The sequence below is a fragment of the Thalassophryne amazonica genome, unplaced genomic scaffold, assembly GCF_902500255.1.
Source record: "Thalassophryne amazonica unplaced genomic scaffold, fThaAma1.1, whole genome shotgun sequence".
NCBI lineage: Eukaryota > Metazoa > Chordata > Actinopteri > Batrachoidiformes > Batrachoididae > Thalassophryne > Thalassophryne amazonica.
In genome coordinates, this window is record NW_022986238.1 from 746,288 (window position 1) to 759,236 (window position 12,949).

General features: G+C 41.9%; 1 protein-coding gene across 3 annotated transcripts in view; it reads left to right on the forward strand.

Moving 5' to 3' along the window:
- Nucleotides 1-12,949, forward strand: part of sgsm2 (small G protein signaling modulator 2) — a 127,737-nt gene that overhangs the window by 65,350 nt on the left and 49,438 nt on the right. For all 3 annotated transcript variants that reach the window (XM_034165274.1, XM_034165276.1, XM_034165275.1), the window contains one exon: nucleotides 9,137-9,265. In XM_034165274.1, the coding sequence (XP_034021165.1) occupies nucleotides 9,137-9,265 (129 nt within the window). The remainder of the gene's footprint in view (nucleotides 1-9,136; nucleotides 9,266-12,949) is intronic.

Sequence of the window (12,949 nt, forward strand, 5' to 3'; positions counted from 1 at the left end):
TAAAGGCACTGCGCTGCGGTGGTTTGTATCATATTTGTCTAATAGATTACAGTTTGTTCATGTAAATGGGGAATCTTCTTCACAGACTAAAGTTAATTATGGAGTTCCACAAGGTTCTGTGCTAGGACCAATTTTATTCACTTTATACATGCTTCCCTTAGGCAGTATTATTAGACAGCATTGCTTAAATTTTCATTGTTACGCAGATGATACCCAGCTTTATCTATCCATGAAGCCAGAGGATACGCACCAATTAGCTAAACTGCAGGATTGTCTTACAGACATAAAGACATGGATGACCTCTAATTTCCTGCTTTTAAACTCAGATAAAACTGAAGTTATTGTACTTGGCCCCACAAATCTTAGAAGCATGGTGTCTAACCAGATCGTTACTCTGGATGGCATTTCCCTGACCTCTAGTAATACTGTGAGAAATCTTGGAGTCATTTTTGATCAGGATATGTCATTCAAAGCGCATATTAAACAAATATGTAGGACTGCTTTTTTGCATTTACGCAATATCTCTAAAATCAGAAAGGTCTTGTCTCAGAGTGATGCTGAAAAACTAATTCATGCATTTATTTCCTCTAGGCTGGACTATTGTAATTCATTATTATCAGGTTGTCCTAAAAGTTCCCTAAAAAGCCTTCAGTTGGTTCAGAATGCTGCAGCTAGAGTACTGACGGGGACTAGCAGGAGAGAGCATATCTCACCCGTGTTGGCCTCTCTTCATTGGCTTCCTGTTAATTCTAGAATAGAATTTAAAGTTCTTCTTCTTACTTATAAGGTTTTGAATAATCAGGTCCCATCTTATCTTAGGGACCTCGTAGTACCATATTACCCCATTAGAGCGCTTCGCTCTCAGACTGCGGGCTTACTTGTAGTTCCTAGGGTTTGTAAGAGTAGAATGGGAGGCAGAGCCTTCAGCTTTCAGGCTCCTCTCCTGTGGAACCAGCTCCCAATTCAGATCAGGGAGACAGATACCCTCTCTACTTTTAAGATTAGGCTTAAAACTTTCCTTTTCGCTAAGGCTTATAGTTAGGGCTGGATCGGGTGACCCTGGACCATCCCTTGGTTATGTTGCTTTAGACGTAGACTGTGTTTCATAATTATTGTATGGCCTTGCCTTGCAATGTGGAGCGCCTTGGGGCAACTGTTTGTTGTGATTTGGCGCTATACAAGAAAAAAGTTGATTGATTGATTGATACAGACAGAAATAAGTGTTTCCTGTGAACACCTAGTGACTCTTACACCTCCACTTCATCCCTGTCTTATTTAAGTTTAATGACAGTTTGTTTCGGTCAAGCCATATTTTCAGTTTGTTAATTTCTTCAGTGATTTCCTCCAGAACTATCTGCCAAACTAGAAAACTGCTGCATCCTAGTAAGAGCGGAATACTACTGGAATAAATCTGAATAAGGAAAGTTGGGTTTTTTCTCACTAAATGGATGCTGCACTCACTGCAGTTTGTCTGGAATAGTCCCAGATTCATTTCAGAGCTTCTAGAACTCAAACATTTTCATGCAGGTGGTGTTGGGGGGTAAATTTGGGTTACAGCTTTTTTTTGTTTTTCACCACTTTCATCCCTGAATATGTCAATCGTGAGTCACTTTTGTGTGGATTAAAGTCACTAACTGGGACTCCTGTCTTGTTGCAAGAAAGAAACCAGAATCGTCCTCTGTTCTGTTCACACAGCTCCAAATGCTGCGCGGCTCTCTGCCGAGTCAAGTTAGAACGATAGAGTCCAGTCGGAATTAATAACTTCAAAGTGAAACACCGTTTTGTTTATTTTTAATGTCCAGAGATCAAGGATACAGTGACCAATTTCATATTTATTCACTTTAAGACTTAATGAAATACATAGAAAACCTGTAAAGCCTACTTTTAGTACAAAATTCATGAGGTATCGATAAGGGAATCGATAAGGAATCGGATCGATAAGCAGAATCGATAATGGCATCAATATCGATAAAATCTTATCAATACCCATCCCTAGTCATAGATAGTCCAAACTATACCTTTTTGGAATCTTTATGATCAGACAAGTAACGTGATGTAGTTTTCAATTTGATTGCAGCATTTTTTTAAATTTTGACCCCTGTGTAATTCTTCAATTGACCCCAACCTGGCTGCCTATTGAAAATTCAAGTGGCCAGTTTTTTTGTTGGTTTGTTTGTTTTGTTTTTGTTTTAAGTGTAATGTCTAAGGTGTATTTGTGCTGAAATTCATGCTTGTATCACCATTTAAAGGATTCAAATGGTGCACTAATAATCTGCTGCACTAATAGGACAACAGAGCATGAACCAGCTGCTGTCTGTTAGCTTAAACATGTGTATATAAGACCCCTGAATTAAAGGAGAAATGCTGCTTTTAACAACCTGGACCTCATTTCTGGCCTAAAATACGGTCATTTACTCACCAATATAAGTTTGGTGTCATTAGAAATACATAGTAGAGGTGGGACGAAGTCACCGTCAAGTCGTGAATCGGCAAGTCACAAGTTTCATCTCAAGTCAGCTTGCAAACAATTGGTGGTCATTTTGAATTGAGACTTGACTTGGGACTTGACTTGAGACTTGTGACTTGCTGGTGACTTCGTCCCACCTCTGGTTCAAACGACGTGTTCAGTTCAAATCTGAGGCAAACTTTTTTCTTCTTCTACTAAGGTGGATTAGAACTTTTTGTGGTACACAGCACCAACTACTGGACAGGAAGAACCTAGCAGTCAGTGTGACTCACTGATCTCAAAATGGAGCTCTTTTCAACCAGACGTGTGGTGCCGTGACATGTCAGTCATCTGTGTCCAATCAGATTTCAAATCAATCAGTTTTCTTTATATAGCGCCAAATCACAACAAACAGTTGCCCCAAGGCGCTTTATATTGTAAGGCAAGGCCATACAATAATGATGTAAAACCCCAACGGTCAAAACGACCCCCTGTGAGCAAGCACTTGGCGACAATGGGAAGGAAAAACTCCCTTTTAACAGGAAGAAACCTCCAGCAGAACCAGGCTCAGGGAGGGGCAGTCTTCTGCTGGGACTGGTTGGGGCTGAGGGAGAGAACCAGGAAAAAGACATGCTGTGGAGGGGAGCAGAGATCAATCACTAATGATTAAATGCAGAGTGGTGCATACAGAGCAAAAAGAGAAGGAAACAGTGCATCATGGGAACCCCCCAGCAGTCTAAGTCTATAGCAGCATAACTAAGGGATGGTTCAGGGTCACCTGATCCAGCCCTAACTATAAGCTTTAGTAAAAAGGAAAGTTTTAAGCCTAATCTTAAAACTAATTTCAGGGGAGTCCAGTGAAACCGTGGCCTCCGCTCTAGCTCCACCCATGCCAGGAAGTGTTCAACATTTGACATTTCCTGTTTCACTGTGACTGAAAATTTGGCACTTCCTGTTTGAGTGTGAGCTTGCCAATGAGTTCCCGTGAGATTCCATGGGATCTTGTCTGTCAATCCAGGAAGTGTTTGACATTTGAACATTTCCTGTTTCATTGTGGATTAAGAATTTGGCACTTCCTGTTTGGGCCACAGTGTAAAATGAGCGAGCATCACAGTGCTGCGCGTCACTTCTCTCGTGTTATTTTATTTAAGTTACAGTGTTTTAGTGTTGTGTTGCGAAACACACAACGCTTCACAAGCGAAACACTCAGTGCGAGTCTGAGCAAAACGCAGAAGAAAGAGTGGACTTCTGCTGAGAGGATCTTCTTTCAGAGACTGTCGACCGAGCTGTGACTAGCCCGGTGTGAGGGGAGTGCTGAGAGCATCTCACACCGGGTAGAGAGAGACAGCAGCCGGCCGCCGGACAAATAGTCCCCACTTAGAGCAGACTGTGTTTTGTTTTTTTAATAGACAAACACACCGCTTCACTTTAAATGTGCAGTCAGTCTCTTTCAGATGATCAGTGTGGACCCTCTTTCTCTCAAAAGGCTTTATTTTACTCTGTGTGTCGCATTGGACAGCTTTAGCTTTTGGTGCTAAATTGATGCCTGTTTAGGCCTCTACTGGTGGTTGGCTCTCACTGCGGTATTGTATCACTTCCTGTTCCGGAGCACAGCGGTGTTTTTCTGTATCTGTTAGCTGTTTACTCTGCGCAGTTAGATTGATCTAGTTATCTAGATTACGATTTGTTTCCCAGTGTAATCTTTACGTGCCTTAACTAAAGCACTCCTTCTGCTGAATCACCTCTAAATTATTTACACATTATTCACTTTGCGTGTTTTTAGGAATCCGCTAGCTTAGCGTAGCTACTAGCTCTTAGCCGATTTAGCATGGCGGCTTCTCCTGTCTCTCCCGCACTTTTCTGCTCTGGGTGTGAAATGTTTAGTTATTCCTCGGCCTCCTTTAGCAGTAACGGTACTTGTAATAAGTGTAGCTTATTCGTAGCTTTGGAGGCCAGGCTGGGCGAATTGGAGACTCGGCTCCGCACCGTGGAAAATTCTACAGCTAGCCAGGCCCCTGTAGTCGCTGCGGACCAAGGTAGCTTAGCCGCCGTTAGTTCCCCCCTGGCAGATCCCGAGCAGCCGGGAAAGCAGACTGACTGGGTGACTGTGAGGAGGAAGCGTAGCCCTAAACAGAAGCCCCGTGTACACCGTCAACCCGTTCACATCTCTAACCGTTTTTCCCCACTCGACGACACCCGCCGAGGATCAAACTCTGGTTATTGGCGACTCTGTTTTGAGAAATGTGAAGTTAGCGACACCAGCAACCATAGTCAATTGTCTTCCGGGGGCCAGAGCAGGCGACATTGAAGGAAATTTGAAACTGCTGGCTAAGGCTAAGCGTAAATTTGGTAAGATTGTAATTCACGTCGGCAGTAATGACACCCGGTTACGCCAATCGGAGGTCACTAAAATTAACATTAAATCGGTGTGTAACTTTGCAAAAACAATGTCGGACTCTGTAGTTTTCTCTGGGCCCCTCCCCAATCGGACCGGGAGTGACATGTTTAGCTGCATGTTCTCCTTGAATTGCTGGCTGTCTGAGTGGTGTCCAAAAAATGAGGTGGGCTTCATAGATAATTGGCAAAGCTTCTGGGGAAAACCTGGTCTTGTTAGGAGAGACGGCATCCATCCCACTTTGGATGGAGCAGCTCTCATTTCTAGAAATCTGGCCAATTTTCTTAAATCCTCCAAACCGTGACTATCCAGGGTTGGGACCAGGAAGCAGAGTTGTAGTCTTACACACCTCTCTGCAGCTTCTCTCCCCCTGCCATCCCCTCATTACCCCATCCCCGTAGAGACGGTGCCTGCTCCCAGACTACCAATAACCAGCAAAAATCTATTTAATCATAAAAATTCAAAAAGAAAAAATAATATAGCACCTTCAACTGCACCACAGACTAAAACAGTTAAATGTGGTCTATTAAACATTAGGTCTCTCTCTTCTAAGTCCCTGTTGGTAAATGATATAATAATTGATCAACATATTGATTTATTCTGCCTAACAGAAACCTGGTTACAGCAGGATGAATATGTTAGTTTAAATGAGTCAACACCCCCGAGTCACACTAACTGTCAGAATGCTCATAGCACGGGCCGGGGCGGAGGATTAGCAGCAATCTTCCATTCCAGCTTATTAATTAATCAAAAACCCAGACAGAGCTTTAATTAATTTGAAAGCTTGTCTCTTAGTCTTGTCCATCCAAATTGGAAGTCCCAAAAACCAGTTTTATTTGTTATTATCTATCGTCCACCTGGTCGTTACTGTGAGTTTCTCTGTGAATTTTCAGACCTTTTGTCTGACTTAGTGCTTAGCTCAGATAAGATAATTATAGTGGGCGATTTTAACATCCACACAGATGCTGAGAATGACAGCCTCAACACTGCATTTAATCTATTATTAGACTCTATCGGCTTTGCTCAAAAAGTAAATGAGTCCACCCACCACTTTAATCATATCTTAGATCTTGTTCTGACTTATGGTATGGAAATAGAAGACTTAACAGTATTCCCTGAAAACTCCCTTCTGTCTGATCATTTCTTAATAACATTTACATTTACTCTGATGGACTACCCAGCAGTAGGGAATAAGTTTCATTACACTAGAAGTCTTTCAGAAAGCGCTGTAACTAGGTTTAAGGATATGATTCCTTCTTTATGTTCTCTAATGCCATATAACAACACAGTGCAGAGTAGCTACCTAAACTCTGTAAGGGAGATAGAGTATCTCGTCAATAGTTTTACATCCTCATTGAAGACAACTTTGGATGCTGTAGCTCCTCTGAAAAAGAGAGCTTTAAATCAGAAGTGTCTGACTCCGTGGTATAACTCACAAACTCGTAGCTTAAAGCAGATAACCCGTAAGTTGGAGAGGAAATGGCGTCTCACTAATTTAGAAGATCTTCACTTAGCCTGGAAAAAGAGTCTGTTGCTCTATAAAAAAGCCCTCCGTAAAGCTAGGACATCTTTCTACTCATCACTAATTGAAGAAAATAAGAACAACCCCAGGTTTCTTTTCAGCACTGTAGCCAGGCTGACAAAGAGTCAGAGCTCTATTGAGCTGAGTATTCCATTAACTTTAACTAGTAATGACTTCATGACTTTCTTTGCTAACAAAATTTTAACTATTAGAGAAAAAATTACTCATAACCATCCCAAAGACGTATCGTTATCTTTGGCTGCTTTCAGTGATGCCGGTATTTGGTTAGACTCTTTCTCTCCGATTGTTCTGTCTGAGTTATTTTCATTAGTTACTTCATCCAAACCATCAACATGTTTATTAGACCCCATTCCTACCAGGCTGCTCAAGGAAGCCCTACCATTATTTAATGCTTCGATCTTAAATATGATCAATCTATCTTTGTTAGTTGGCTATGTACCACAGGCTTTTAAGGTGGCAGTAATTAAACCATTACTTAAAAAGCCATCACTTGACCCAGCTATCTTAGCTAATTATAGGCCAATCTCCAACCTTCCTTTTCTCTCAAAAATTCTTGAAAGGGTAGTTGTAAAACAGCTAACTGATCATCTGCAGAGGAATGGTCTATTTGAAGAGTTTCAGTCAGGTTTTAGAATTCATCATAGTACAGAAACAGCATTAGTGAAGGTTACAAATGATCTTCTTATGGCCTTGGACAGTGGACTCATCTCTGTGCTTGTTCTGTTAGACCTCAGTGCTGCTTTTGATACTGTTGACCATAAAATTTTATTACAGAGATTAGAGCATGCCATAGGTATTAAAGGCACTGCGCTGCGGTGGTTTGAATCATATTTGTCTAATAGATTACAATTTGTTCATGTAAATGGGGAATCTTCTTCACAGACTAAAGTTAATTATGGAGTTCCACAAGGTTCTGTGCTAGGACCAATTTTATTCACTTTATATATGCTTCCCTTAGGCAGTATTATTAGACGGTATTGCTTAAATTTTCATTGTTACGCAGATGATACCCAGCTTTATCTATCCATGAAGCCAGAGGACACACACCAATTAGCTAAACTGCAGGATTGTCTTACAGACATAAAGACATGGATGACCTCTAATTTCCTGCTTTTAAACTCAGATAAAACTGAAGTTATTGTACTTGGCCCCACAAATCTTAGAAACATGGTGTCTAACCAGATCCTTACTCTGGATGGCATTACCCTGACCTCTAGTAATACTGTGAGAAATCTTGGAGTCATTTTTGATCAGGATATGTCATTCAAAGCGCATATTAAACAAATATGTAGGACTGCTTTTTTGCATTTACGCAATATCTCTAAAATCAGAAAGGTCTTGTCTCAGAGTGATGCTGAAAAACTAATTCATGCATTTATTTCCTCTAGGCTGGACTATTGTAATTCATTATTATCAGGTTGTCCTAAAAGTTCCCTAAAAAGCCTTCAGTTAATTCAAAATGCTGCAGCTAGAGTACTGACGGGGACAAGAAGGAGAGAGCATATCTCACCCATATTGGCCTCTCTTCATTGGCTTCCTGTTAATTCTAGAATAGAATTTAAAATTCTTCTTCTTACTTATAAGGTTTTGAATAATCAGGTCCCATCTTATCTTAGGGACCTCGTAGTACCATATCACCCCAATAGAGCGCTTCGCTCTCAGACTGCAGGCTTACTTGTAGTTTCTAGGGTTTGTAAGAGTAGAATGGGAGGCAGAGCCTTCAGCTTTCAGGCTCCTCTCCTGTGGAACCAGCTCCCAATTCAGATCAGGGAGACAGACACCCTCTCTACTTTTAAGATTAGGCTTAAAACTTTCCTTTTTGCTAAAGCTTATAGTTAGGGCTGGATCAGGTGACCCTGAACCATCCCTTAGTTATGCTGCTATAGACGTAGACTGCTGGGGGGTTCCCATGATGCACTGTTTCTTTCTCTTTTTGCTCTGTATGCACCACTCTGCATTTAATCATTAGTGATCGATCTCTGCTCCCCTCCACAGCATGTCTTTTTCCTGGTTCTCTCCCTCAGCCCCAACCAGTCCCAGCAGAAGACTGCCCCTCCCTGAGCCTGGTTCTGCTGGAGGTTTCTTCCTGTTAAAAGGGAGTTTTTCCTTCCCACTGTAGCCAAGTGCTTGCTCACAGGGGGTCGTTTTGACCGTTGGGGTTTTACATAATTATTGTATGGCCTTGCCTTACAATATAAAGCGCCTTGGGGCAACTGTTTGTTGTGATTTGGCGCTATATAAAAAAAATTGATTGATTGATTGATTGATTAGCCTTTACAAGGCTTATGTACATGCTCTAGTCTTCTTCTGTTTTTTTTTTCTGAGGACGTTACAGCGCCACGCACAGGCCTGGCATAGGTACTACAACGTTAAATGGAGCTTTGGGCACAGAATTTGCCTCGAACATTTTTTGTATTATTAATTATTCGAGTTACGCGACTAATCATTTTAGCCCTAGTCATATTAATAAATAATTTATGATGGTGTATAGTGGGTGCCTTGTATGGCAGCACCCCCACATCAGGGTGAATGTGAGGCATTATTGTAAAGTGCTTTGAGCATCTGATGCAGATGGAAAAGCACTATATAAATGCAGTCCATTTACTCTTTATTTATTGGAACATGTTCAGACCTCCATGGTAAGGTTGACTCAGGAAGTTGCCGATCTTGACCGTGATGGACCCAAAAAGTGTCCAGAACTGTTAACCTCTGATCTTCAACAGGTACTGACTGCAGCTGTCTTTCTGTTCAGAACTATAAGGAGCTGGAGCTGCTGCGGTTGGTTTATTATGGAGGTGTTCAGCATGACATCAGAAAGGAGGTGTGGCCTTTCCTGCTTGGGCACTACAGGTTTGGCATGGCCAAAAACGACATGAGCCAGGTACCTATTCTACATGTGTCTGTACTTTGATAATCTTTTATGCAGATGATCAATCAATCAACTTTTTTCTTGTATAGCGCCAAATCACAACAAACAGTTGCCCCAAGGCGCTCCACATTGCAAGGCAAGGCCATACAATAATTATGAAACACAGTCTACGTCTAAAGCAACATAACCAAGGGATGGTCCAGGGTCACCCGATCCAGCCCTAACTATAAGCCTTAGCGAAAAGGAAAGTTTTAAGCCTAATCTTAAAAGTAGAGAGGGTATCTGTCTCCCTGATCTGAATTGGGAGCTGGTTCCACAGGAGAGGAGCCTGAAAGCTGAAGGCTCTGCCTCCCATTCTACTCTTACAAACCCTAGGAACTACAAGTAAGCCCGCAGTCTGAGAGCGAAGCGCTCTAATGGGGTAATATGGTACTACGAGGTCCCTAAGATAAGATGGGACCTGATTATTCAAAACCTTATAAGTAAGAAGAAGAATTTTAAATTCTATTCTAGCATTAACAGGAAGCCAATGAAGGGAGGCCAACACGGGTGAGATATGCTCTCTCCTGCTAGTCCCCGTCAGTACTCTAGCTGCAGCATTCTGAACCAACTGAAGGCTTTTTAGGGAACTTTTAGGACAACCTGATAATAATGAATTACAATAGTCCAGCCTAGAGGAAATAAATGCATGAATTAGTTTTTCAGCATCACTCTGAGACAAGACCTTTCTGATTTTAGAGATATTGCGTAAATGCAAAAAGGCAGTCTTACATATTTGTTTAATATGCGCTTTGAATGACATATCCTGATCAAAAATAACTCCAAGATTTCTCACAGTATTACTAGAGATCAGGGAAATGCCATCCAGAGTAACGATCTGGTTAGACACCATGCTTCTAAGATTTGTGGGGCCAAGTACAATAACTTCAGTTTTATCTGAGTTTAAAAGCAGGAAATTAGAGGTCATCCATGTCTTTATGTCTGTAAGACAATCCTGCAGTTTAGCTAATTGGTGCGTATCCTCTGGCTTCATGGATAGATAAAGCTGGGTATCATCTGCGTAACAATGAAAATTTAAGCAATACCGTCTAATAATACTGCCCAAGGGAAGCATGTATAAAGTGAATAAAATTGGTCCTAGCACAGAACCTTGTGGAACTCCATAATTAACTTTAGTCTGTGAAGAAGATTCCCCATTTACATGAACAAACTGTAATCTATTAGACAAATATGATTCAAACCACCGCAGCGCAATGCCTTTAATACCTATGACATGCTCTAATCTCTGTAATAAAATTTTATGGTCAACAGTATCAAAAGCAGCACTGAGGTCTAACAGAACAAGCACAGAGATAAGTCCACTGTCCAAGGCCATAAGAAGATCATTTGTAATACACACGATCATGATACACACGTTTATCTGTGTAACTGTCACACCACAAAAAATGCTTTGCTGTGATCACATAATCCTGTCGGGCCAGAGGGCACGGACTGATGCTGGGCATTACAGCATCCACCACAGCACGGAACTCTCAGGTCCTGAATGGCAACAACCCATTCAGACGACTGGTCCAGCTACGCCTGTCCGAAATGACCATTTATCTGGTGCAGCCAGGAGAAACATGGACGTGTCCTTGAGCTTGATCTGTGTGCTGGATCATGTCCAGAGAAACACACCACATGGACTAAATGTGGTGTCTTATGTTCCCTCCAAGTGTCACTCAGCCTCCTCGTGTGAGTTTCACAAGACAAGATGGCAGCGTGTGTGGAGGCAGCCGCTCTGTGCACTCACTTTCAGTGCTTTGTTTGCTTATGTACATCCTAATTGCTTTAGCGACTTTCTGTCGAGCTAATTCCACCTACAGTTCACATGATCTTTTAAAAATTGGAGCTTCGTGTGGAAGGAGTATTTCAGTGGAGTCTTCCCCTTCTTTCAACATGCCATTACACATAACAAGGGACCCCGGCTCTCTGGATCACCGTCCCAACGAGAAGGAAGCGGAGGCGATGCAGGGAGCACAGGCAGAAGCGTGGATGCAGGGTCAGTGGGAGAGCCAGGCTACGTACGCCACCACACAAACCACCGCTTCCCAGCATCTCCCTCTCCAGCGTAAGATCCCTCTCGAATAAAATGGATGGACTGATGCTGCAGGCGGCTTCAGATAACTTCACCACAGACGTCTGTGTCCTAGTCTTTACAAAAACCTGGCTACACTCATCCATCCCAGGCTCGGCTATTGAGTTAGCATGCTGTTCAATGCGGTGCCTCAACGGGACCAGTGACTCCGGTAAGAAGAGCGGAGGAGGGTTCTGTCTATACATCCACCACCACTGGAGTAGGAACACAGCGACGGCAGCCAGCCGCTGTTCCCAGACCTGGACTATTTGACTGGTAAACACTGATTTGCAGCTCATTACTTGGGTTATATATACTGCTGATTTTGCTCTGTTTCTTTGCCAGATTGATGCGCCCCATGCCTTCTTTCCAGCTCTGTTTCATGTTCCATAGTCCAGCCTGCCTCATCGTGTTCTCAATCTCCTGCCCGTTTGTTCTGACCTTGCTTAAGCCTGATGATTGTTGTACTGCTGCTGTTTTTTTGGACTGCCTTCCTGACCATTGCTAACCTCACCACTAAAGTCTTTCAACCAGAGCTGTTGGTGTGAGCCTTGCATTTGTGTCCAAACCAACCCACCTGTCAGAATGGATGGAGGTCCAGCACCTCACCAACTACAAACCCAGCATCAGAGCTGCTGAAGGTGTCACTCTCAAGGAAGGTATCTGCAGAGTTCCTCCCACAGAGAGCAGAAACCAGACTTTTTTGGTGCAGAGCTTCACAAAGCCGCTGAAGTGCAAATGCTGCCGTCCACTCCTGAAAAGTGCCACCTGCAGGCTGGAGGACCTGCCTGCAGTCCCTAGATCCAGAATAGCACCATGTCCACGACAGGCGTACATAAAATACATTTAATAAAATGCTTTTTTGCCCATTTTTGGTTCTTTGTACAGTACAAAGAAAATAATAAACAAAAGAAAACATGGATATGTAATATGCAAAACTGCTTTTTTTAAATCATGAAAACAAAAAATAAGACTGAAAAATGTAAATCAAACTGGTTTTTAACAAAATCAAATGATGTAAGGGTGATTCTTAGACTACGGGCACTTATGTCCTTTGATCATATTGTATGAAAAACAGAAAAAAGGGGAAATGTCACACTTTTATAGTTATCTTTACAATGAAAGTGTTAAGAAATTTCTTCTAGTAGTCTATGATGACTTTTTCAGCATCATTATATGCAAATATTGCCGTTTTGTGCTTGTCCCACACCCAGACTTTTGATCTTCAATGATAAAAATGAATGGTAAAGAAACGTTTTTTCTAATGTTTTAAAATATCAGTAAAATAATCAAAACATAATTGGGGTATTCAATGTCATACAACTGTGGATTTTTTTTTTTAAACAAAATGTAGTTGTCCCACACTATTGCCGTAATTTCCACCACAACACTGTAATGTCCCTTTAAACAGTTTGTATGAAAGATTGTTTGGGTAGTTTCTATGGAGATAAACAGTGACATCAGAGCACATGTATATAGCGCCAAATCACAACAAACAGTTGCCCCAAGGCGCTTTATATTGTAAGGCAATGGTGTGGTGGAAATTACATTTACAAGGCCAATAATGCCCGTAGTTAAAG